Source organism: Ascaphus truei, chromosome 4 (genome assembly GCF_040206685.1).
Source record: "Ascaphus truei isolate aAscTru1 chromosome 4, aAscTru1.hap1, whole genome shotgun sequence".
NCBI lineage: Eukaryota > Metazoa > Chordata > Amphibia > Anura > Ascaphidae > Ascaphus > Ascaphus truei.
Window position 1 is genome coordinate 51,279,905 of NC_134486.1, and position 27,485 is coordinate 51,307,389.

At 41.1% G+C, this 27,485-nt stretch overlaps 1 protein-coding gene across 4 annotated transcripts in view; it reads right to left on the reverse strand.

Moving 5' to 3' along the window:
- Nucleotides 1-27,485, reverse strand: part of HAAO (3-hydroxyanthranilate 3,4-dioxygenase) — a 56,494-nt gene that overhangs the window by 16,918 nt on the left and 12,091 nt on the right. For 2 of the 4 annotated variants that reach the window (XM_075595757.1, XM_075595754.1), the window contains 4 exons: nt 23,256-23,334; nt 12,196-12,279; nt 8,480-8,586; nt 1,307-1,396 (listed from right to left, as the gene is read on the reverse strand). In XM_075595757.1, coding sequence (XP_075451872.1) covers nt 1,307-1,396; nt 8,480-8,586; nt 12,196-12,279; nt 23,256-23,334 — 360 coding nt within the window. Of the gene's footprint in view, nt 1-1,306; nt 1,397-8,479; nt 8,587-12,195; nt 12,280-12,975; nt 13,124-23,255; nt 23,335-27,485 lie in introns of those variants that run through there. The other 2 variants (XM_075595756.1, XM_075595758.1) reach the window with 2 other exon arrangements.

Below are 27,485 nucleotides of genomic sequence, written 5' to 3' on the forward strand. Positions count from 1 at the left end.
ATTGCCTTAGCGGTCACTGCTAAGGTAATGAAGCTGCTTACATTTTAAATTTTTATTTATTGTGCGCATGAGCAGGGGGTCTCCTGAAATGAACAAGGTTATTGGGTGCCCGTATCCCCCTAGTCCCGCGGTCACGTGACCCACAATTTTAACATGGCGGGGATACCGGCACCCCATAACTGGGCCTGTAACTCGGGAAGTAGGGGGTCCCCAGACCTGAAATTAACTTTGTTCAGCTCAGGAGACCCCCTGCTCACGCACACTATGAATAAAAATAAAATGTATTTTAGCTACCCGCTAAGGTAATGATTTTTTATTTGGAGGGGGGGAGGGTTTGATACTAGTGTTGGGGAGCAGTTGGTCTTCCGAGCTAAACAAAGTTTATTTCAGCCTTGGAGACCCCTAATTCCCGAGATACAGGCCCTGTTATGGGGTGCCGGTATCCCTCTGCATTGTTTTAATTTGATCCCACAGGATTTTAACATGGCGGGTGTACCGGCACCCAATAACGGGGCCTGTAACTTGGGACGTAGGGGTCCCCGGACCTGAAATTAACTTTGTTCAGCTCAGGAGACCCCCTGCTACAAAACTGTAATTTTAGAATTTTAATAAAACCTCTGTGATCGCCTGTGAGAGGCGCGCAGTTAGAGGGACTGATTCAGACTCTCTTTCTGCGCGTCTATTACACAAAGGCAGACGCCGGTAGCATTCACACAGCAGGGGTCCCTGCTTTGGGAAGCTAATGCGTCGCAGTCATTTAATTAAACACAGCGAGCTTTGTCCCCGTTATGATCACGGTTTCCCGCATTAATTGCCGCGTGAAGTGATCGAATAACGGCCGCTGCATCAGTATATTTTCAAACATAAAAAAAAAGATTTAAAAGTACTTGAAGGTGTCTGATTTTTGTGGAAAAAAAAATGATAATCACCTAGACTTAACTCCTCAAAACATGTCACTGCTATTGGTTCTTTTGCAAATTTGAAGTACAGCGAAAATTGAGTAGTTCTCAGCAGCTGCAATTTAGGAATTTCATACAGTACCAGCAGCTATCAACTCTAAACATCAGAACTAAATTGTTGAGGAAATTATAGCTTTAAAAGCAGATTTCTGACACTCTTATTCAGATTTAAACAAATGCTTGGAAAATCTTACCTTTATTACTAATTCAATTTGAAATATCTCAGGATGAAATTACACTTACAATCTTATGGTTAGACCTCACATACTTCTGTTTCAGCCAATTAAAAAAAAATGCACAAGTTGGGGCTCTAAATGTCGCCTATGTTTAGGAAGTGAAGGACTTACTTATTCATTATTGGAACAAGTTGTTTTCCAAGATCCTCACAGTCAAACCACTTTTCATACAGTACTTCAGTTGAATCTTCAACATAATATCTGTAAAAATGTTAACAGTGTTATAATGACATATATTGTACAATGAGCAGTATGTCTAAACTATAACACAATGTTGCTGTTCTTGCTGCACAATTAGGAAGACATTTTTATCATGTGTCTCTAAGGCCATGGATAAAGTAGGAACACGCGCGCAACGGTGCGCATGGCGTCACGCGCGCCTGTTGACTGATCGATCTGTGGCCTGTGATCCACAGTGACTGGGAGGCGTGGCCGTGACATCACGTGACCCTCATTGGCTGAACTGCCCACGTGACCCGGCTGTTGTGCAACAAACACACGATTATGTGTTTTCTTGAAAAACGCGCACGCGGTCGCGGCTTCATCGCAACATTTGTGCATAATCAAATTCACTACACTGTTGCTATGACACTTGTCTCTTTTAAATACTACCTTTCTTATGGGAAACGTATATTTTGTTGTCTGTGTATTCCAGGGAGATGCACACTTTGCATGCTTTACATACTGTGTTGCACCATGGAATGCATGTATGTGTGTCTCGGCTGATTGAAGGTGTCTACGCATGCATGTCAGCACACGTAATATATTCACTTTTTTATTTCCTTTTTGAGCATTATTCTTAATTAAAATACATTACTTGGCTTTCTATTGTGTTTGTGGGAAGTGGAAGGGCAGGGAGGTGGAGATAGCTCCAGTACTGTATGTTTCACACAAAAACTCAGACAGTGGTAGTTGAATAAGAAATATTTATTATGTGATTCAAGATACTTTTAATCCTTAGCTGCACAACACCACCTCCCCCACCTCAAAACACTCATATACCAGACATGATAATAAACACACATCAAACTGTGGAAAAATAACGTTTTTGTTATCATTAACAAAATATTTAAAAAACACACCACGCACTCTTCTTTTGCATTTATTGCTCATATGGACAACGGTTGCTTTTTGTTCTAGGGTCTCTGCTCATTATATTTGGGGGTACATGGTTAAGGGAAGTACCTTATGTTCCTCTGGGGCATGAGGAACAGGCCTGAGGAAGGGGTTTTCTCCCCGAAACGTTCCCCCCTTATTTCCCCTTTCCCCCACCTACCCTTATTTTCCCACTCCCTTTCCCTGTGTCATGTCCCTATGCTACCTATGATGTTAAGTTTTTGTGCTACATTTTTTTTGCTTGTGTTGCATTTCTCTATGTATATGTATACCTTGTGCTTGCATTAAATATTTTTTCATTCGGCATTTATCCCGTTTTGAGATTTGTCTTTAAAGTCAGTGACTGCTGGACCAATTGTTAATAATAAATAAATAAACATTGTTTAATGTAGGAATTAAATTTGAGGTGCACTCACAAGCACAATTACAGTATGGGTCATGGTATTGAAAAAAATGTGTCAAAGACAGATACCAGCCAGAGATGGCCATTGTGAAACCCCAAACCTGACTGAAACACACTCCTGTTGAAGTAGTATCAGGGGAATGGGTGGGAGTGGTGCACCGCGCTCCTGCTTCGGCCATCTCTGCTCTTCTTTTAATTTCCATTTCTGCATTTCTGTATTAGGATGCACTGCATGGAATGCATTTATCTATGTATGTTATGGCTGGTACAACAGTTGTCTGCACATGCCTGTCATCACAAATTTAAAAGATTAGGTTTTCAATGCTTTTCAATTGGTATACAATAAAACAGCCTCCAACAAATCCTCTTGTCACGAGGGACTCCTGTAGCGGGTAGGACCTTGGTGGCCGAAACAGCTGGGAGCAGGCAAGAAGAGTGTGGGTCACGAGCTGAGGTCGGTGGTACGCGACTTGCAGGAACGTCGTGGTCATAAGCAGAGATCGGAGGCAGGCAGCAAGCAGGAACATCAGGGTCACATGCAGAGGTCAGAGGCAGGCAGCAAACAGGAAGGTCTGGGTCATAAGCAGGATATGGCAACAGGAAGGCAGGAGCAGGGCAGGGAAGCAGGAACTGAGACTGGGGAGCAGGGACTGAAACTGTGGAGCAGGGACTGAGACTGGGGATCAGGGAACAAACAGAGACAAGCCAGATTACCAGCAAGGGCCTTTACTATGAACAGAACTGGTACAGGAACATATCAGAGACAGAAGCATGGGCATGAAATCTGACACAAAACAAAGGCAAGGAGAAACAGGAAGCAGGAACTATAAGGACAGAACAGGAGCAACAAAGAGACAGACAGACAGACAGACAAACCCCAGAGCAGTCAGAAAGCAGCAGCACACCCGGTGGACAGAGAAAAGAACTATGGCTGGGAGCAGGATGTCTAGGAGACCCTGACACCTCTCAACCTCCATCATGCATATTGTCAAATAAAAGATTTGGTATGTTGAAAATATAACCTTTGCTTAGTATTGTGTTTGCTTGGGGAAGAGCGGGAAAGCTCTACTGTGTGTCACCAAATAATCAGTATTGATTACAGAACTCATCATTTTAATCACACAGCAGACGAGTTCTCTTAACAAAATTGACTCAGATAGTTGTATGTAGAGATGGGCAAATCTGCCCAAATCCGTTTCCCAGATTTTTACTGATGTTACCCCCAAAATCCGTTTCGTGTTGTAAAATCCGCATACGGATTTGGGCGGTTTAAATCCGCTCAGATTCATCAAAATCAACCATTGGATACAATCCGTGGATGGATATAAGGAATCCAATCCGCGGATTCAGCAATCTGTTGGTGGACTCTTAAGAATCCACCAACAGATTACTGAATCCGCAAATTGGATTATACAAATCCATCCATGGGTTGTGGAATCGGAGGAGTATATTGGTAATAATAATAATAAAAAATCTGCACAACTCAAATCTCCCTTTTGGACATTGATCTGCTGAAATCCGCAGACCAAAGGAACCGGACGATCCGCTGAGGATTCAAATTTGCAAAAATAAATTGTCCATCTCTAGTTGCGTGTTAGTGCAAACAAGGTAATAAACAAGAGTTCCAAGTAGCGATATATTTACATTGTACAAAAACGTACACCTTACAAATGAACACCTCTCACCCCTGCTCTACACTTTTCTGTGCCCCAATACTTAAAAAACCCAGACAGTGGTACACGGTAGTTGAATACACACAGGACACCCTTATGGGTACTCTGAAGCACCCATAATTGTGGCTAGATACTGGTGTACTTTAGTGTTGTCCTGGTACTGGTTCTTTAATTACAGGTATACAGTTCAGTAAGTAAGGTATATATACTATGATTAAAATATAGTGGTACAGGTGCATATAAGCACTATAGGGTTACACATTACCGGGTTAACATTGGTTAACATGTGTAAATCAAGAGTTGCTTTCTTTTGTTTTTATTATGTGCATGTTGTAAAGGTTTCCTTTTCCTCTCTCACAACACAACTGCATCCACTGTCTGAACACTGATATACAGTACTCTACTAGATAATAAACAGATTGAATGATATTTTGTAACATAAAAAATTATTTTATTGACAAAGTACACTTAGCAGTACAAAGTATACACACTCATCAAGCCCCTCCATCTCCACTGCCACCCAACACACTCATCAACAATAACATTATATATGCTATGTTACATTATGTATATTGGTAATATTAACTTTGTTTACTATTGTGTCTGTGTTGGGAAGGGAAGGCAGCTCCTGTATGTTAGCAATTAATCAGCATTGATTACAGAAACAGAAACAGAAACAAAAGTTAATTACAATTCAAAAGTAGTGTTCCATGGAAACACTATAGGGTTAACCATTACAGGTTTAATACTGATTATTACATGTGATGTATCAACCCACATGCACAAATATGGGCTCCGGATATGGCCCCATACTAAATGCAACTTTGTGAAAGTCATGTTGCATGCTATCAGTCATATTTTACTCTGGAACCACTTAGGTGATTAAGGGGTTACAGGCTAGTACAGCTTAACCCCATTATAGCGCGATTCTCGGGGGCCACCCGCGACCACCGCGTTATAAACGGGGTCGCGGAAACAAAATGTCCGCCAAATTTTTTTTTTACATTTTTTTTTGTGGTGGTACAGTGTCCGCCGGAGGGGGAAAGCTGAGAACTCTCCCAGCGTTCTCAGACCCGGTGGGGCAGCGGCAACAGCACACAGCACTTAGCCAGCATCTGACAGCTCTTCTCCCTGTCTCTGCTTCCTACTTCTGCTTCCGTCTTGTGAGAGCAAGCTCCCTTAAAGAGACAGTGTGTCTCTCTGTGTGTGTTTGTGTGTGTGTGTGTGTATTTGACTGTGTGAGACTGTGTGTGTGTGTGTGTGTGTGTGTGTCAGTGTGTGTGTGTGCAGTTTGCTGTGAGTGTGTGCAGTGTGCTGTGAGTGTGTGCAGTGTGCTGTGAGTGTATGCAGTATGCTGTGAGTGTATGCAGTGTGCTGTGAGTGTGTGCAGTGTGCTGTGAGTGTGTGCAGTGTGCTGTAAGTGTATGCAGTGTGCTGTGAATGTATGCAGTGTGCTGTGAATGTATGCAGTGTGCTGTGAGTGTGTGCTATGAGTGTATGCAATGTGCAGTGTGTGTGTCAGTGTGTGTGTGCAGTGTGCTGTGTGTGTGTGTGTGTGTGCAGTGTGCTGTGAGTGTGTGCAGTGTGCTGTAAGTGTGTGCAGTGTGCTGTGAGTGTATGCAGTGTGCTGTGAGTGTGTGCAGTGTGCTGTGAGTGTGTGCAGTGTGCTGTGAGTGTGTGAAGTGTGCTGTGAGGGTATGCAGTGTGCTGTGAGTGTATGCAGTGTGCTGTGAGTGTGTGCAGTGTGCTGTGAGTGTATGCAGTGTGCTGTGAGTGTGTGCAGTGTGCTGTGAGTGTGTGCAGTGTGCTGTGAGTGTGTGCAGTGTGCTGTGAATGTGTGCAGTGTGCTGTGAGTGTGTGCAGTGTGCTGTGAGTGTATGCAGTGTGCTGTGAATGTATGCAGTGTGCTGTGAATGTATGCAGTGTGCTGTGAATGTATGCAGTGTGCTGTGAGTGTGTGTTATGAGTGTATGCAGTGTGCAGTGTGTGTGTCAGTGTGTGTGTGTGCAGTGTGCTGTGTGTGTGTCTGCAGTGTGCTGTGAGTGTGTGCAGTGTGCTGTGAGTGTGTGCAGTGTGCTGTGAGTGTATGCAGTGTGCTGTGAGTGTGTGCAGTGTGCTGTGAGTGTGTGCAGTGTGCTGTGAGTGTATGCAGTGCGCTGTGAATGTATGCAATGTGCAGTGAGTGTGTGCAGTGAGTGTGTGCAGTGTGTGTGCAAAAAAAAAAAAACTTAATTTTTTATTTATTTTTTAACTTCGGGGGTCCACGCTCAAACCGCGTTATAAGTGGATCCGCGTTATAGCGGATTGCGCTATAACGGGGTTGAGCTGTAGTTAGTTTTTATTTTACTGTCGGTGCCCACTGAAGACGAGGCGGACGTGGAGGCCGAGGATGAAGACGGCCTTCATCCGGGCAGGGGTAAGTACAACTTTTGTTTACTATATGCTGGCTGGGAAATGTTTTATTTTTAATAGGCAAATGCGCTATCATCCAGATTTGAATAATAGGGCTTTTGCCCATTACAGTACTGCATGTGTTGGGGGGTGGGGGGTGTAGAGTAGTGTGGGTAGGTGGGTGCCCATTCATTGCCATTGTGGTTATCTGTGCTCCCATTGAGGGCATAGATAACCACAGTGGCAATTAATGGGTGTATTGGCTATTCTTTTTATTGTATTGTATGTAGCACTCTTTCCTTCACCCCCTTGGAGATGTGTGGCTACGGTATATGTGTGGTGCTATACCTGTAGTGTACAGGAGATGTGAGTCTTTGCTACTGGGAACCTGGGGTATACCTGAGTGATCGTTCGGTAGCGCCTCCATCTGTAATGGGATTCTACAGTGTGCAATGACCCAGTTACAGGACAAGAAAGAATTCACACGTGTAAAGCATAACAGTTTACTATACACAGCATAAATAATACTGATAATTATATACACCCTCACAAGGCCGTGTCCATACCCTGGTGGGTTTTGCCCCAATATGCTGAGGTGCTCTAGGCACCGGACCGTCCCAGTGTTCTCCCAAGAACCAACCCAAATGTGTGAGACAGCGCTGCCTCACTAAAGTGTTGAGTTGGTGCACTGGTTAGTTGGGTACTTGCCGGGTGTGTCCACAGCCGGGCGCGCAGATGAAGATGGGATCCACGGATCTGAAGTACTGAACCGCGAAGCCTCTGCCTCTACGTTGGGTGATGTCCCGCCTGGACTGTGTCACCATGAAGAGTGTCCTTTCTGGAGGTGATGATCTGGTCCAAGGCCAATGGATGCCAGGATGCAGTGTGTCCTGGCTGTGTCCCTCACTATTATGCTACAGGGGCAGTGTTCCTATCTATGGGCTTGTCCCTGCAGCAACCACAAGTTGAGGGGAGTTGAGGCCTAGCTGGGGCCTAATAGGGGGTATCTGGCCTAGTGCAGCTGCCACAGACACCTGCATACATAACATACCCCTTCCTTGTCACAGCTCTGACTGGCGTGGCTTACCTAGCGTGCCAAATGTATCTATCTCCTTGCAGGAGATTCTGAGCGCCCTATTGGCTGTTGTGGGCCATGTGTTGCAGCAGCCCCTGAGGCTGCTGGGAATTGTAGCCCTTAGCCCTTAGCTATTGGCCGCCGCTCGCGCTTCACTGCGCATGCACAATACTTCTAATGGCTGCCGGGGGCTTCCCATTACGTGGCGGCGCCCTGTACTGTGCTCACCGCGGGTCAAAGGCGATGTGCTCACCTCCCTATCAACCTCCCCTCACCCACAACTATCCCCGCAGCCACCAGAGGGTAAGAAGAGGGGGGGAGGGAGAGCAGAGGAACCGGGGGACCAGGGGGGACCTGGTTACATGTATATTAATGTTTATTCTATTTAATTGTGTATTTTTTGTTTTTTGCATCACAAATGGGCAAAAGCACTAGTAGCCATTTTGCTACTAGTGCTTTTGCCCATGTGTGTGTGTGTGGTGATGGGGGTGGAGGAAGAAATATAAGTTAGGTTTATTGGACCAGATGAACATTATCTTCCAATTGAGTTACAGTATGTAATTCAATGCTTCTAATTATTTAGAACAATCCATTGCCAAAGTCCTAATAAGTTAAGAATATTTTACCTTAGATTGTCTATTTCTGTTTCTGTCCTTCTTCTCTCAATTACAAGTCCCACTGTGTCCACATATCTTTGTGGGGAATGTGGTATTCGAGCCGGTAGTAGGAACATCTATCCAGACAAAATAATGATTATTGTAAATATAAATGATCATTATGCTGTATTAAAATTCCAAGTTTATCTTCATACATTATAATTAGTCTCTTTAGCAATTGAACAAACAAATACAGATAAAATACAGATAAACTACAAACATGACTTATAGAAGATGTCTGCGTGAAGAACACTTCATGAAAATCTTTAATTATAGACACATCTATTTCCATGGGTAGTCATCGTTCGCATTTAACTAAACAATTACAGCTTTACTCTGTTCTGTTCTGTATTGTGTTTGAATTACTTAAAGCAGTAATCCACGCTGCTTGTATTTTTTGTTTTCAATTTACCTAAACTGAGAATCTTGTAGAGCTGATTTTGATCCCCCAACGTCTGGTAATCCACCATGCCCAAGCCCCAAAAAAGCCTGCACAAAATGGCTGCAGTTAGGACTTTTTCCCCCGGCCAATAGAAATTTGCAACATTAGCGGGAGATGAAGTTGCATTTTTCTACTCATGATATCACAGCAAAATGTATCATTTTTTTGCATTGATGAATTCATAAAGTACAAATATTGCAGGAACCACGGATCAGCTCCAAGGGACCTCCAGTTCAGTATATATCACTGTATATATACAGTGTTCGACAAATCACCCAAAAATCTACTCGCCCAACCAAAAGATCTACTCGCCACCTAGTCCCGCCCCCAACCCCACCCCCGCCCCTAGTCCGCTTTAAAATAAAATATATAAATAAAATACATTTAATTAATTCCTAGTCAGAACAACATTCGTTTTTGACATAAATGTATTTATTTTATTACATATATATATTGGGATTGCTGCTTTATTGGAGGTGACATAAGTATGTCAGAAAGGTTATACAGACATAGTTTTGGTTTGAACAGCTGTTTTGTTACTGTATAACCCTCATTAAAAATGTTTCTAATCTTTGTCCCATAAGCAGTACTAGTCTGAAACTTAACTCGGGTCCTTATTTTTATTTTATTTTTTAGGAAAACTGCATCGGTAGACAGCAACATATTTTAGGTGAATTTATCAAAATCACAGAGGGAAATTAATCACATTGAAAACAGATTTTGTAGTTTTCTTTTAGTATATGCTGTTGTTTGCAACAGTTTTGCCCAAATTTTGCAGCTACAAAACATTGAATTGTATGTGATTCTGTAACATAAAATGGTTAATTCCCTTTCCATGTGTTTCTCTTAGCACTAGAAGTCCCTTTTTATGTAAAGTACATGACAGGTATAAAATTAGCACTGGGACCTCTTCTCTTTTCTCTGTACACACTCTCTCTAGGTGACCTAATAACATCTTTTGGTTTTAATTATCACCTCTATGCTGACGACACACAAATATACTTTTCAACACCCGACCTTACACCTGCTGTACAAACCAAATTTTCTGAATGTCTCTCTGCTATATCATCCTGGATGGCCCTCCGCCGCCTTAAACACAACATGGCTAAAACAGAGCTCCTCATACTTCCTCCCAAACCTGGCCCTACTACTTCCTTCCACATTACTGTTGGAACTACGATCATTCACCCAGTAGCCCAAGCACGCTGCCTAGGGGTCACACTCGACTCCTCTCTTACATTCGCCCCTCACATTCAAAACATTTCTAAAACCTGACGCTTTTTCCTCCGCAATATAACAAAGATACGCCCTTTCCTCTGTTGCTCGACTGCTAAAACTCTGACTCAGGCCCTCATTCTCTCCTGTCTTGATTACTGTAACCTCCTGCTCTCCGGTCTTCCTGTCTCTCACCTGTCTCCCCTACAATCTATCCTAAACGCTGCTGCCAGAGTCATGCTACTCTTTCCTTGATCTGTCTCAGCATCTCCCCTCATGAAGTCCCTCTCCTGGTTTCCGATCAAATCCCGCATCTCACACTCCATTCTTCTCCTCACTTTAAAAGCTTTACACTCTTCTGCCCCTCCTTACATCTCAGCCCTAATTTCTCGTTATGCACCATCCAGACTCTAGCGTTCTTCTCAAGGATGTCTTCTTTCTACCCCCTTTGTATCTAAAGCCCTCTCCCGCCTTAAACCTTTTTCACTAACTGCCCCACACCTGTGGAATGCGCTTCCCCTCAGTACCCGACTAGCACCCTCTCTATCCACCTTTAAGACCCAACTTAAGACACACTTTCTTAAAGAAGCATATGAATAGCACTGTGGATATTCTGAACACATGATACATAAAGCTTGGCCCCCTGCAGACGCACTTACCAGAACTCCCTGCTACTGTCTCTGTTCGTTCTCCCTACCTACCAATTAGACTGTAAGCTCCTCGGGGCAGGGACTCCTTTTTCTTAATGTTACTTTTATGTCTAAAGCACTTATTCCCATGATCTGTTATTTATATTATCTGTTATTTATTTGATTACCACATGTATTACTACTGTGAAGCGCTATGTACATTTATGGCGCTATATAAATAAAGACATACAATACAATAAGATTGCGGACGTTTCGGCTCTGTAGCATTTATCACCAGTTCTTGGACTCACCATATGTGTTTTAGGAATTATTTGTAACAATTAATGTATTATCATTTATTAGAAAAGAATAAGGTGCTTTTACTTCTAAACCTACATTTGTCACTTCATGTACATTTTGTATTGAGGACATATGATTCTAACAAGTAGAGAATTAATACAAATGAATGGATGATGCAAAAAGTGGTAAATAGGGAAAACTTAAAGCACGAGTGCATATCACACGTGCTAATAAACTGATAAAAGATACTTTTAATGTGACTGCTGTTCATATACTACAGTAATACAAATGTATATATTATTGGGAACAAAAAATACAAAAACAAACATAGGGTAGTATGTCTTGGTATTTTGAATCAGTTGTTCAGAGAAAGTTTTGCACTCTCATTTTATGAAGTTCAATTAAGCATTTCTCCAAACTTAAGTTGGAACCGGAACAAAAGTGTGTGTTAATTCAATTTCTAACTGGCAACAGTTGTTTGGAGGTAAGTGGCCCCTCCTCCCGGAGCTCACCCCTCCCCACCTTTTTAACTTGGGAGGTTTTCTCATTTTGCTGTATGGACAGGACCTATTATGGTTGTTCCCCCTCATACACAGGTAAAAGGGAAAGTTCACAGTGTAGTGTTAGGACCTACAAATTTGGTTATACCTTGACGTTGGTATGCAGGCTTATGATGCTTTGGCTAAAGGGTTTAACTAAATAATCAAGAAATTATTATTATTGAAGTATTTAACTTTATTCTCATTACCATACTGTATATGTTTTGTCAATTGGCTGTAGCATTGGGCACCCTTGTCTTTTGTTGTATACATTTGCCACGCTCAGTAGTACTCCTTTTGACATATATACATACACACACACACACACACACACACACACACACACACACACACACACACACACACACACACACACACACACACACACCACACACCACACACCACACACCACACACCACACACCACACACACACATACACACACTCCAACAATTCTACAATATTTATACTCTGAGTGGCAATCACCCACTAAAATAAAACAACTAAAACAACCATGACTTATAACAAGACATGTGTTATATGATGTCTTAAGACCATTTACCTCCCCTTCTTTGATATGAACATTCTTGTGGTTTCCATTTTCAATTATCTTCAGACACATGGCTCCTTTCAATTGGTAAAACAACTACAAATAGATAGACATGTTGGTCATATTTCATTGCAAGCTAATTGAATTACATGTTTTGCTTTATCACTCTTTCTTTTTAACATGCATCTTAAGAACATTCTCTGGGGAGATTCACTAAGGGCTATTGCAGCTTAATGCAACCAAACTGGAACTTACTGTCATTGACTTGAATTGGAGTGAACACCAATTTAGATGCGTTATCCTAGGTGCACACAAACTTTTTACACCGCGCCTGCTTTTTACTCATGCCGCTAGTAGCGTACCCCCTGCCAGAGAATCAACGTAGTGTACTGTAAGGTATTATAATATTTTGTTTTCAAATCGGCACCCCCCCCTTAGAAAATGTCATGCCCCCAAGTTTGCACACCCCTGCGTTAACCGATAATGGAGTTTCATTATTCACTCCTTTATGTTCTGAAAGTGCCATCTCAATTTGGTCAGAAGAAGGACCAAAAGCCTTACTTCTTGAAAAATAATAACATTTTATTGGGTCCAATGGACATTTCTTTCACTGTCTTGCACAACTTTATATCTAGCTTTCAGTTGTAAAGAATATAAACAAATACATGGCATGGCTTTTAATATCATGCTTCTAGGTCAATATTGAAAAAAAATGCTTGAAAAAACAATAAATTATTAAATGAACTGCAACATGGATAAATCAGAAACGCGTAGGGAAGGTGTGCAGTGGACCTTCACAAATGCTTGCTCCAGAACTGCTTGGAATTCTATCGGTCCGGCATCCTCCGCCATCTTTGTGACGTCATCCGCTGGTCCGCGACATTCACCGTCCCCGGTGGGAACAAAAAAGCATCTGTTGGTGTACACCCGGGGAGAGATCATTGCGGAGTGCCAATTACATCAGTTCCTGCATGCGGTGAACAGCAAAGGCAGCATTCAGATCCAGAGGTGTCACGGAGCCAAGACAGCAGTGAAGCAGTGTTCTCCTGGTCCTTGGAGCATGAGTATATCTCATAAAATGCTTTTAATTGTTCTATGTTTGTGAGTTCATTTTTATTGAGATTTTTGGGCATTAAATATATCGAGTTTGCACAGTAATGCACTAGGATTTGGCGCTTCTTTTCTTCTATTTTTTATATATATATATATATATATAGAAACCCTGTCTTCCCATAAGAAAAGGCACAAAAGCAGCAACACTCAGATAAAGCAAAAAGACATGTATTAGCAGTTACGAAACAGCACACTATAAACCCAACGTTTCGGTCCTAGGCAGGACCTTCCTCAGGGGGGTGCCTAGGACCGAAACGTTGGGTTTATAGTGTGCTGTTTTGTAACTGCTAATACATGTCTTTTTGCTTTATCTGAGTGTTGCTGCTTTTGTGCCTTTTCTTATGGGAAGACAGGGTTTCTATATTGATTTCTATGGAGCATGCACCTTGACTTTACATTTGTTGCTTGGAGTGCTGGCTGCTGCTTTTTGTTGTATATATATATATATATATATAATATATATATATGTGTGTGTGTGTGTGTACTGTGTGTGTATACGAATATAAATAAATATATATATATATATATATATATATATATATATATATATATATATATATATATAATCATACAATACAATACCTGAAAGGTAAAAAGACAAAAGCATTCAGCAGTTCAGTAATGAAAAAAATGTATTAAAGTACTCAAATACTTGCACAAAAAGTCCAACGTTTCGATCCCAGAGAGAGATCTTTATCAAGGGGGTGCAGAGAACAAGTGAGACTCAGTGACATTTATACCCTAAAGACACACCTACCAATATGAATTAAAGTTTAAAAAAAACATGCACAAATGATGGTGACTGCAAAATAACAATCAAATCAGGCACTGCTGTGTAGGGAAACGCTCTATTGGCTGTTGGATTGCACGTGATGTAAAAACGAGCAGGGTCATGTGTAGCCATTTTCAAAAGGCTGGATAGCCAATCCGGGTCCCCGGAGCCACATGAATAAAGACCACATATCCAGAACATTAATGACATGCCTTACAGAATCGGAAACATAAGCATGTGAATGTTAGTAACCAACCATAAAAGTATATGAATAGTATCAAGGAAAGCCACAAAGTATCCCTATGAAAATTTAAGCAGCTATATCAAAAAATCAAGAATAACATTATTGCAATCAAATGCACCAATATTATATGGTGGAGCATAACAGGCTAAAATAAAGTCCTAAAGGAGACAATAATTTGTAGTGGGTGAGGGAACATATCGGCTGAACTATACATATAAGAAGAAAGGGAGTAACCAAAAAGTGTGAAAGTGACGGGCGTGGGGGGCGGGGGGGCAAAGGAAGGGAGGGAAAAGGGTAAAAAAAGGGGAGGGGAACAAAAAGGAGGAGGGAACAAAATGTCAAGGGAAGAAAGCAGACTGTATATAGAAAAGCTATAAACATGCAGTAATAAGAGCAATTTTGATAAATGCTAGGGGATAAAGCGGATATCATAAAGTGGGAAATAAACAGACAATCAATTGAATTAAAGCGAATGATCAAAAGGGTGCTATAAAAAGCAACCAAGATTCATGTCTTCATTAAGGCCTTTTGGGGCCATAGTGTCCAATTTATGTATAGATCTGGCCTCCAATTGTAAAAGCAACTTATGTCTGTTCCCACCTCGGGGTGGAACATGCACCTGTTTGATGGGCATACATCTGAACGTTGCAAGACCATGTTGCTTTTGTTTAAAATGTCTTGCCACTGGTAGTACTTTCTAGTCATCTAGATCAGTAGAGTCAGATAGGGCCTTCCGGATAGTGGACCAATGCATGGATATCCTCTCCTTCAGCATCCTTGATGTTTTGCCCACATACAGTAGTCTGCAAGGACACTTGATGATATAAACGACGAAACTAGATTCACAAGTAAGGAAGTCAACAATTTTGATAGGATAACCCTTATGAATGTATTACCCAGCATGAGGTATTGACAATTGACACACCCTTTGCATTTATGGACTCCTGGAGCCCTGTTCAGCCACATAGGAACAGTGGCGTATTTCTCAGATGGATCTGCCTTAACGAGCGAGTCACCAATGTTGCGACCCCTCCTATAATAAAAAAGGGGGGTGATGTAAAATGTTGGCCTATACGTTTATCATTGGCCAGAATGTGCCAGTGCTTCTTAATGCTGCGTTGGATGTGACTTGAGGCATTGAGGCATTATATAAATTTCCGCCAAAGAAAACAGCTTTGCAAAAGCTGTGAATGCCTGCAAAAAACTCAATGTGCAAAGTTGCTTGCAGGAGTGACACAAAAGCATGGCCATGCTTATTATAGACTGTTCTAGACAATGCTATTAAAATCCACGGAACAAAGGCGCCCCATCCTTAATGGTCTCAATAAAGGAGGGACTAGTTTCCACAAAGAGGAATGTCACCTCCAACAATGTGATTTACGCCAGGTTCTGACTTACTTAGACTGTTCTTTGGAGCACACATCTGCTCTGCACTCTGTGCAGGTACAGTAATAGCTGTATTCAACCCAAAGTCTTGGATACTCTCTCACAATAATCTACCTCAGATTGAATATGGAGGCTGGAGCATCGGTACTGACCGTACTGAACTAAGATCCCCCATGGACTCTTTGTGGTGTCTGTGCAGAGTCAGGACTATTTCCAGAATAGCAGTTATGGCTCTGTGCGCAGAATGTAGCACCAGGTATTTGCAAACTCCACTCTTGTGTCACCTGAGAATCTTGATGTGGTAACAAAGTGATCACAATCGATCAAGCTGACAAGGATGTCTGCTTCCCTGAGGGTTAGGGTTGTTCATGGGGAGGACATGATAACTTCAGAAGAGCCTTACCAGGCTCGTCTAAACTAAATAGATGACAGCCTGTTCTACAGCGATGATGTACTGTGGGACATGGTCTTAGCCGAAACACTTAAGATCTGAAGTATTACAATTCTTTATCTGCTGAATATATGGATATGTCATTAGTGTTATAACATGTAGCTGCCTGCACTTTTGACTTTATTATTGCACTGTACATGAATTTATAGGTACACTGATGTTCGTGATAAATGCCATTAATTGTTTTTATAATGCCGTATTATGTGTATTCAAATGTATATGGGTTCATCATTGTTCTAATGTAGTTGCCAAAAATGTAGGTACACTGCTAATTATTTTATACTATAGTAAGTACCAGTTTTAACCGAGATATATGGTATTTTTATACTTTACTGCAGAATCTTGAGGACAACATTTATTTTCGATAGGGGAAGAGTGTAACTCTTCTTAGGGATTACTAATTTCAATGTTAAGGGCCTTAAAGGGATAACACTCTGGGGCCTATTCTAGAAGGTTTGATAACCAACTCATCAAGCATTTTTAGCACTTCCCATATGATTTGGCAGATTTGCTATTTTGAAAGCTGCTATGACCTGCCAAACTCAACTCTTACGGGGAGTGCATTTTCCTGAGCGTTCTCGCTCCTGGCCAAACACACCGAGCGGGAGGTGCATAAGCGAAATAGCGCCATTTCGATAAGATAACGTTATTCTAGTAGCCTCGAGAATCTCATCGGGGCTCTGAAATAGTGAGCTTATCGCAGATCTCATCTCACCACCCCAGGGGTGGCGAGAAGGGATTTGAGTGGGATTTAGAGGGGAAAAATGCATTTTTCCTGCATTGGATTGAAGCCTGGAGTCTCCGGAGCTGATATGCATTTTTACCAGCTCCGGAGACCCCCGGCATCAATCCTATGCAATAAAAATACTTTTACAGGCAGCTTCATTACCTTAGCGGCTATTCTGTGTGAAAAATACAGAGCAAAGGGATACTCAAAACTAGCCTTGAAGCTCAAATATGACCAAATTCATAAGTGAGGAGCAGATGGTTAACTTTAATGGTTATTAAAAACTGCACTTTTTTAAAAATTGTTTTTATTAAATAGCAAAAGATACAGAAGAGACTGATAGAAATACAGTACTCAGTTTTCACACAAACACAGATTATAATTTACCATGAGGAGTTCTGCATCTCACATGACCCCAGGTTCATCTTTGTAGATGACACATCAGGCAGATAAGGGGGCCATGGTGCATATATAAGGTGTTTTGATGCATGTTACCCTACTTGGGCTGGGACTTCACATCTTCCTGAGTACACATCCCTTTGCCTGGAGATGACTTCTCACTGCAATTCACTTAATCTTGACTGGACTGCCCATCACATTGTTGCAATTTCTATTCTTTCACAAACACATTCCTTGTTCTTTGACTGAACATCCTTGCAACTTTTTTTTAATCATTTGCACTCCATGCAACATGATTTGAACTATGTTGCAATTAGTAAATAACTATATAAAGGGATGTTGGGCAACACAAGTGATAATCAGTATTAACTTATAATAATGCAATGCCCTGGTACAGCTACTACATAGCCATAGAGCATTACAATCGGTATATACAGTACAGATGCAGCGGCAGTTATTCGAACACTTCACGCGTTGTATACCTCGGAATACCCATGTCATGGCGCGTGATTTCTTCCAACCGTACCGCCTTAAGATGCGAGTGCAGAAAATGGCATTTTAGTGTTCTGGTTTTTAAACACATGAAATTGACACAGTAGCACAGTACTGTATACATTACAATTCATTCAATTCATTCATTTCATTGCACACAAAGAAACAGAATCCATGAAATTCAAACAAAGCAACCGCGATAAACATGGGCGCCTGGGGTGATTGGCCGCGTTAATGAGTGTGGAATACAGCAGAGCAGATGAAAATGGCTTCGTGATTTGTTCGAATAATGTCCGCTGCATCTGTACTGATGAAGCAGCAGTTATTCGAACACATCACGTTGCTAATTTTGAGTTCTTCTGTTCCCCACGCAGCATGAACGCGGCCAATCGCCCCAGGCACCCGCGCTTATCTCGGATGTTTTGTTTGAATTTCATGGATTCTGTTTCTTCGTTGGCAATAAAATGGATGAATTGTAATGTGTACAGTACTGTGCTACTGTGCTGCTGTGTCAATTTCATGTTTTTAAAAGCCAGAACACTAAAATTCATTTTTCTGCACTCGCCGCGCTCGCATCTTAGTGCGGGAAGGCTGGAATTCATCCCGCGGTTTCAAATCGGGATTCCGATGTACATGACGCGTGAAGTGTTCGAATAACGGCCGCTGCATCAGTATGCGTGGAAAACCACATTAATATTAAACTATTATTATTTGTACTGTAAAGTACTTACCAGGATGTACTGTACCGGGCATTATTGTACCCACACTCCCCTTTTTTGAACTAATCACTTTTACAATGGTGTCTGTTCCAGCAGGAGAATTAATACCTACACCGTACATCTGTATGCAGTCTAACAGCCTCAACATGGCCATCCACTGTGATATTCACTGTGCCATCTGGCAGACAGGTATAGAAATAATGTTTTAATAAACACACCGACCCGCGGGATGTCCTTTCGTAGGCTCCCCGCTGGTGGAATCTCCCACTAATACCTGGAACAGTAAGCCTTGCTACATATGTACACAGTACATTTACTGAAATTAAAGAAAAAAAACATATTTTTGCCCAAAATAAATAATTTTGTACTTTCATGTTATCGCTCTTTATTAAAATAATTGACTTCATGCAGTGAAGCAGCTTTCCTGAGTTCAGCTCTGCTGAAATAAAAGGGACTAAAATCTCCTCCTGCATGGGGAAGATGCGTTCAAAGCATCTTAAAGCAATGTCTTAGTGGCATATTCATCAAACGTCGGTGTGGATCAGCTTTAACTTCCAGTGACTTGAACGGAAGTTAATGCAGGATGGGGTGTGCTGACCTGTACCGGCACCTGCTGAACCTGCCCTTAGTTTGATCGAACCTTTCAAGCCACCATATAGTATATAGCACAATTTTCCAATTTCAACAGATAATCTGTTATTGAAATTTAGTAGACCTTTTTAAGCAGCAAAACCACTAAATTGATTAGCAACTTTTTCTTGACAACTTTTCCTTCGCTATTTTTCTAACTTCTGTAATTTAGGATATGCAACAAAAACATACACAGTTTTTGATGAGAATTTGAACTTTGGCAAAAAATATACACATTTCTATTGGAATACAGAATAACAACCATGAAACACAGGCATACAGTGACAACTAGTGGCCATACTCTGTTAAGTATCTAAATGAGAAAATAAAAATACTGTACTACAGTACTTGTGAGTTGTGAGCACATTCATGTCTCAAACAAGTCTGCCAACTAACTAACTCATTACTTTGCTATATACTGTATGTGACTCTAGAGTTTACATATAAGTAAGCTCTTATGATATTAATTATGTGTCAACTGACAAAAATTGGCAGTTAAAAATAAGAGTGAACAGTTAATGTTGCAATATACTGTAAGCCACGAAAATGTGATTAATGGATTAATCATAGACAAAAAGTTAGAATATCATTAGATCTCACAAACTCCTGAAACATACTTCTTCATAAAGCATAGAGGGGTTCTCATTTCTCAAATCATTGTCAATAAAGAGAAATATATCCATATAACATTTTTAGTGATACATTTTGGATCCCCAGAGTGTCTTAGAGGGGTCAGATAAAGTGGGAGAATCATACTTCCTCATTCAACACCTTTGGGGTAAATGTATCAAGACTATAAATCCACTTAGCTTAGCATTTAAGGAGCATGGGGTATCCAATGTGTTCATTTGAGAATGAGAGGGGGTAATCTGGAACAAAGTCTAATTTAATGTGAAGCTAAGTGGCCTTTGTGGCCTCCCTTATGTAGGCAAAACTATTCGACCTCTATGCACACGCATATTGAAACGTGTGCAGAATATACAGGAAAAGATTCAGTGTACCCAGACATTTCTCAAATCATCACGGTGGAAACCCCACTGGATTCAAATATATGAGAATAGAGTGGGTCAAAAAAGACCGGAGAGGGGGTGATCATGATATTAAATTTACCCAAAGAGAAACACTTTGGATCAACAAATTGGGGGGCACTAATCCCGGGGGGACCTAATGTATATATCGATCTTGGGGACTTCATTATCATATTTTTTTTATGTCATAATTTTCTGGTGTCAGGGTTTCTATCTGGGATGTTCTTGTGGTTCTTCTTTGTCTGTGATTATCCATCTTCCATTTTTCCCTTTCTTTCTGTGTAATACAGAGACATTTTTGAATCTCTCTGGGTCCTTTACATTCATGAGACAAAAATGAGATTCATGTATGTGTTACGGTCAGAACCCTACCCAATCTCATATGGGCCCCTATGTGCAGAATCTGCCCCCAGTTACATGTCATGTTGTGTGGTGCACCTGCTGCCTCACAGGACTCCTGAGTCTCCTGCTTGTTGGTATTGGGGATTTCACCAGGACTGGCTCATGAGGTAGTTCTGAGTTCTACTCACAGTTGGTACAGCACCTCCATCTCTTCCAGATCCCCACGACAGCAGGGAGGAGTATCTGGAAGAGAACCCCTGGGTGCAGCTTCTCCCTGATTAACTCCAGTCTCAGGCAAGAAGGTTCTTTGAATCAAGGGCATCTTTATTAACATCCTCCATGGCAGACTGCCCATCATAGTGGCCGGTACTTAGGCGCACATCAGCATAGTTGCCCACCTCAAGGAAGTTCCCTCCTGACTCTGTAATAGAGACAGGGATATCTCTGCCACCTCTCCCCTAAGGGAGGGCCGCCATCTGTGCCAGAGCCCAGACACAGTGTGGGGCCAGCTTGTCACTCTTCAACTACTAGACAGAATTGATATGGAACTTTAGTCTCACAGAACTGACACTTGACTAGCACTGATCTGAACTTAGACTACTAACTTTAGCTTTTAAACACCTGAAATTGACACAGTAGCACAGTACTGTACACATAACAATTCATTAATTTCATTGCATTTCATTGCACACAATCCATGAAATTCAAACAAAGCAACCACGATAAACACGTGTGCCTGGGGCGATTGGCCGCATTAATGCCATGTGGAGTACAGCAGCGCACACGAAAATGGCGCCGTAATTTGTTTCAATAACGGCCGCTGCATCTGTAAGCTACATACCGTTGCGATTCCGCTGTAAAACTGCACTATAGGCTAATCTTTTATCTACCAAATGTGAGTGGGATTGCCACATGATTTTGTTTTTAATATATTTCATCTACGTGCCACACTGTGCTCTGCTTTCTTTATTTGAGGGAGCTGTAAAATCTCGACGTCAGTGAGGACCTTAAGAGTGAGAGAAAACATCCAAGTTCAGACTAAAAGACACTTAACAAATGCACGTCTATATCTGAACCCATATGAGTGCATAGATTGGGACGCTTTCACACATTTTCAATGTTATACCTGTACTTAATTATAAATATTTTCATTTATTTTTGGGCAACTTCTTGTGCTCCACTGACCCAAAGAAATCTGCATTTGACAAAGATGACAGAACACAAAGTCTGCATTCAGTATGGAGCTGAAACACACGTTTTGTGTATCATTATCATTCATATATCAGCAAACAATCTATTAATGAATTTTATTTATTGATGTCACTATTAAAATTTCCAGTAGTATTATCACTGGGAGCGCTTCATTCTTTGTGTTGCTATGTCTGCAAACCTGCTTTTCCCTATTATCTCTTAGCATACAATGCTTCCACTGCAGCCAGGTATTCTGGGTAATGACATTCAAATAAGCACACACATGTATTTTACCCAGGCCTTACTGAAAAAGCTGTGTAATACATCAGACACAAGTTTATAAGGGTCCATTTTAAAATTGATAAGAAGTAAAGAAGGACTCACTGTAAGAACTCATTTGCATGCCATTACCCAGAATCCCTGACTGCAGTGGAAGCATTGTGTGCTTCCTCCCATCCTACACCTCTTCCTAACTCTTTTCCTGCCTTCCTTGACTCTTTTTCCACTGTCTCAGAGGAGGATGTGTCGCTGTTGATCGCCTCTTCTCCCTCTACCACTTGCTCTTTTGAGCCCATTCCCTCCCATCTCCTAAAACCTCTTGGTCCTACTCTAATCCCTACGCTCACACACAGTTTTAAGTCCTCCCTCTGCTCTAGAACCTTTCCATCCTCCTTCAAACATGCAACAGTTATACCATTACTCAAAAACAGCAAGCTTGACCCTACCTGTCTTTCTAACTATCGACCTGTCTCCCTCCTGCCTTTTGCCTCTAAACTCCTTGAACGTCTTGTATTCTCTCGCTTGCTCCACTTTCTTAACACCTATTCTCTCCTAGAACCTCAACAATCTGGCTTCCGCACTGCTCACTCCACGGAAACAGCCCTCACTAAAATAACTGATGACCTCCATGCTGCCAAAGACAGAGGTCATTACACTCTGCTCATATTACTCGACCTCTCTGCAGCATTTGACACCGTGGACCACCCTCTTCCCCTTCACATTCTCCATTCTCTTGGTATTCGGAACAAAGCTCTATCCTGGATCTCATCCTACCTCTCCCATCGTACTTTCAGTGTCTCTTCTGCTAACACCTCCTCCTCTATTGATCTCTCTGTGGGGCTACCCTAGGGCTCATACTGAGCCACTAATTGAGCCAGCTGTGCTGAAGTAGGGATATTCTAAAAACCTGGCCTGTTTGCAGCCCTCGAGGACTGGAGTTGTACAGGCCTGCTGTAAACTGTGTGCTGGTCCAATCATTTAGTTTTTTTCATATGAAAAAAGGGACCAATACCATTATTTTTTTTGTCTATCTTAAAAAATGTCATGGTGGTAACATACAATTTGACCACAAATGCAAACATTTTAGTTACCTATTGAATGTCTATCCATAAATAACATTTTATAATGTGACTCATTTTGTTTATTACAGATACTTGACAGAAACAGTTCAGCTGTTTGAAAGCCATTCAATATCTATTTCTGTTCTCATTGTTGGCCAAGAGTATTCTGTGACTAGTGTACGTTAATTGTAATACTGCAGAGAACAGGATGCAGAAGTTATTGTCATGGCATTATTACCTCTTCACCCTCTTCAATGTGATAATCCTTTCTTTGGTTGGGACCGCCCACAAACATTACTTTGAGCTGATTATTATGCCTGCAAAGAAATAATATCAAATGTTAAAATACAACAAGCCCTGTACCCAATAATCATTTCCTAAAGAGCATGCCCCCTGTCTGCATTGAGAGCTAATCTTTAGCTGGGCCACAAATATCTATGCTGAACATTAATTGTTTTTGTTTTCCCACTGCAATTGCACTACTGAAACTGTTGGCACATTATAAATAAATTATAGCAATTCTAAGAACCCTAACATAATTGAGAGGCACTGGTGATATTGACTTCTATGAGAGTATCAATGCAATAGTGCCTCATTAATATGTGGGATGCACAGGTCGTACCTTTCAAAGACGTATGTATGAACACGTCTACAATATAAAGAAGGGTTTAACAACACATAGTGTGTCCCACCACTTTTTAGTACATCATGACAAAAATCCCAAGGGCCTTGTCTGTCAACCTATTGAATTGTGTACACCTAATTGGAGAGGTGGTGATAATATCCAACACATCAATAGACGGGAGGCCTTTTGGATTTATGAACTCAAGACTCTTTCCCCAAATGGGCTCAATATTGATTTTGAGCTGGGTTCATTTTTGAGTAAGTGAAGTGGTTAAACAACGATCAGTGTGATTTAATTAGTGATGTATAATAGGAGTTACCAGAGCTAGTAGGGTATCACCTCACCTGTCTGTTTCTGTTCAATTGCAGGTAATGGGAATCTGTGTAGTTTCAAATTAAAGGTTTGGAGACTGTTTGAATATCCTTTGGCCATTGTTTGGTATATATATACACTAAGTCAGGATAATATTATGACATATAGACATGTGCTGTTGTTTTTATGTATTGTATGTTTGTTTTATTAGTGTGAGACATAGCGATCTGATATTAATGACATGCAGGCTATATAGCTTTAAATGGTCAATTAATTTTTAATTGGTTAGGGTATATTAGTATGTCACCTAATATCATTGTTTGTAGCCCCTGAGGAAGTAGAATAACGTCTACGAAACGCGTAGGGCAGGTGACATAGTCACTCACTGGTTGGTACTGGACGTTTATGGACATTCGAATTTGGAGCCTTTCTGCAATTGCCAGCTCCCGGCATTTGGAAAACATCAGCTGTCCCTTTAAGGTCACGGGCACACTCGCGCGCGGGCGCGCTGAGACATCCTGTGCAACCGGAGGAGGAAGTGGGGTGAGCGGCCACACGTGGTGTAGAGCTGTGGACCCTGCTAACTAGCCTCCGTCACCGGCACTGTTCCGGTGAATACCTGAAGGGCGGTTTCGAACTTGAGTCGCGGCAGAGCAGAGATATAAACTCTGCAAGGACCTCATCAGCGCCTAGAGGACTTGTTCCTAACAACGCGTGTTTATGCCTTGCTGCTTGTAAGTAGGGCTCCAATTTTTCTATCCCGGATGACCTGCGGTTCTTTGTATTTGTTAGTACCATTTTATGGCATAGCCCCTTTTAATAAATAGTATTTTTAAGTGTTGCTAGGTTTCACACTGTCTTATGTGATTTATAGTGTAGAACTGTTTAACCCTACAGTGTTGCACTATGATCTTTGTTTGTGTTTTTTTCATTACATGGCCTGTCGAGCAAGTGTGCGGACCCCATGAGGGATACAGGACTTTCCATTGATTATTTGGCGCCAGGTTTCTTTTTCTTTTTCACGTTTTTCTGTTAGTACTGGCAGTATTACCAGGCAGCCTTCCTTTATTATAAGATATTTGTTATTGTATACACGTTGTTATTTAGACTTTAGCGCTTGTTCACATTTTTTTCTTCACAATGCAATAGTGCCTCAAGCAACAAAATTGCAGTTGAATGAACCTAGGCTAATTTTACAATGGTACATATTTAGTCAGGTAGATCAATTGGTGTTTATCTTGTCGGATGGCCGGATCATTTTGTACCCAAATTGTGTGAATACAAACCCTATTTGCTAAAGTAATATATTTGAATGATGCGGATGAATTCCAGACTTTTTTGCTAGCTTTTATGGTGGGTATGCATGAGTACTATCAAGTTTACCTTTATGGTCACACATCTGCTGCACCTCTCTAAATTAAGTACAGTATGTGTATATGTGAGTAGGGTACAAGTTTATGAAGTCTGGAATTAAGATTTATTTTAACACAAGCCTGTTCCAAATCACGAAGAGTTTAGAACCTCAGAATTATAAATGGTAGTTGCACTTTAAGGGATAACACTAAAACAAAAACCAATAAAATAAGCCCCTTAATTATGTTGCACTCAATACAACTAGTAACACATGTAGTTGGAACTTAAGCTTTATTAACTCAGTACTATTAGAAAAAAATATCACTAAAACTTAACCTTTAATTACAAATTAAAATAGATGTCTACCACAATTACCAGTACCAATTACAAATTCAAAATACCCATTCTGGCCACAGAATGTAGAAATACAGGTAGATAATATATAGAGTATATTTCTCTGCAGCCTATAGAGTTCATGTGTATAAGACAAGTAGGAATACACAACAGGTAACTGCTCACGGTTTCGTGTATAACACTGAAATAATTAGTAAAGAAAGACTTGGAAACAAAAGAAGATACAGTATACAGGGAATAAGGAGATAAAATCAAGTAGAAATGGAGGACAGCTAAAAGAAGCAGTTTTTGCCAAGTACTCCCCATTTACCATATATTCATCATCAACCCTGATCTCGGAAGGGTTATTTATTGAGACACTACAGTGATGATATTCTGGAGTGAACAGATGGCTTATGAAGGAAGATTGGGGAATACTAAAGAGTTTACTGCAAAGCTATCCATGCTGGATATGTCAAAATTCTATGTTAATATGTATATGTATCGAAGGGCTTATTCACACACCACCATCTACACAAAATCATGAGATCATGGGTGCTGTTTAAAATTACCTAATAGTCAGATAGAATTGGGACAAGGGGGACGCAAGGTGCATGTAGCACCATTTAGAAGCGCGTCCAAACTCCTATAGTACCCCCAGTATTGGGGCTCTATGTAACAGTTATATGAATTGGAGATAGGGGACGTTTGCAAGGTGTACAAGACACCATCGAAAAAGTGCATCCTCCCCTTAGCACAATGATGTCATCAGTGGAGACTGACCCAAACCGAAACGTGTTTCACGTAACAATGCTTCTTCCTAGGTAATTCAATGAGGTATTGACTGAGGGATTGGCAAGGTGTTGGAGACACCATCAAGAAGTATGTCTTCTCTATGGCACTATGACATCATCATAAGCGACTGACCCTAACCGAGGCATGTTTAGCGTAACAATGTTTCTTCCTAGATAATTCAATGAGGGATTGACTGCGGGATTTCCTAGGTGAAGAAGACACCATCAAGAAGCGCATCCTCACTTTGGCACTATGATGTAATCCTAATTGACACATGTTTCACATAACAACGTTTCTTACAAAGCGAGTCAATGAGAAATTAACTGAGGGACTGATAAGGTGTAGAAGACACCACCGAGAAGCATTTCCTCTCCTTGGCACTATGACATCATCAGTGTGGACTGATACTAACCAACACACATTTCATATAACGCTCTTTCCTAGGTGAGTCAATATGGGATCCCCTGTATACTGGTATCTACTTGGATTTCCAAGGATTTTGTAACTAATTATTTAAATGGTGTATATATACACATCAAGAAACCTTGAGAAGTTACCTGTGGTGTAAGCCTCGGGATCTTATACACATTCACTCTATAAACTACAAAGAAATATACTCTATATATGATCTATTAATCCCTGTGGAAATAATTGTTTTTTTAACCGGGAACCGTAATAGCATGCAGTCATCTATTTTAATTTGTAAATAAACATTACGTTTAATGATATTTGTTTCTGGAGGTACTGAGTGAAGAAAGGTTAGATGCCAACTACAGTACATTTGTTCCAAGTGGTTTGGAGTGCAACATAATTAAGGGGCTTTCTCTTTTCTTTTTTGATTTATGTACCTGTTCCAAATCATCCTGACCAAAGTGATCTTTATAGGTGTAACGGGTATTCCCCCCCCCCACCCAATCGCATATAGTGGGTGTGTGTGGGGAACCTAATGTTACCTGGTGTGGTGCGTTATACCTGTCAGGCTCACAGGAGGCCTGAGCCTCCTCTAGTGAGAGCCTGGGGTGAATCTCTGGAACGTTCTCGTCGGTCAGC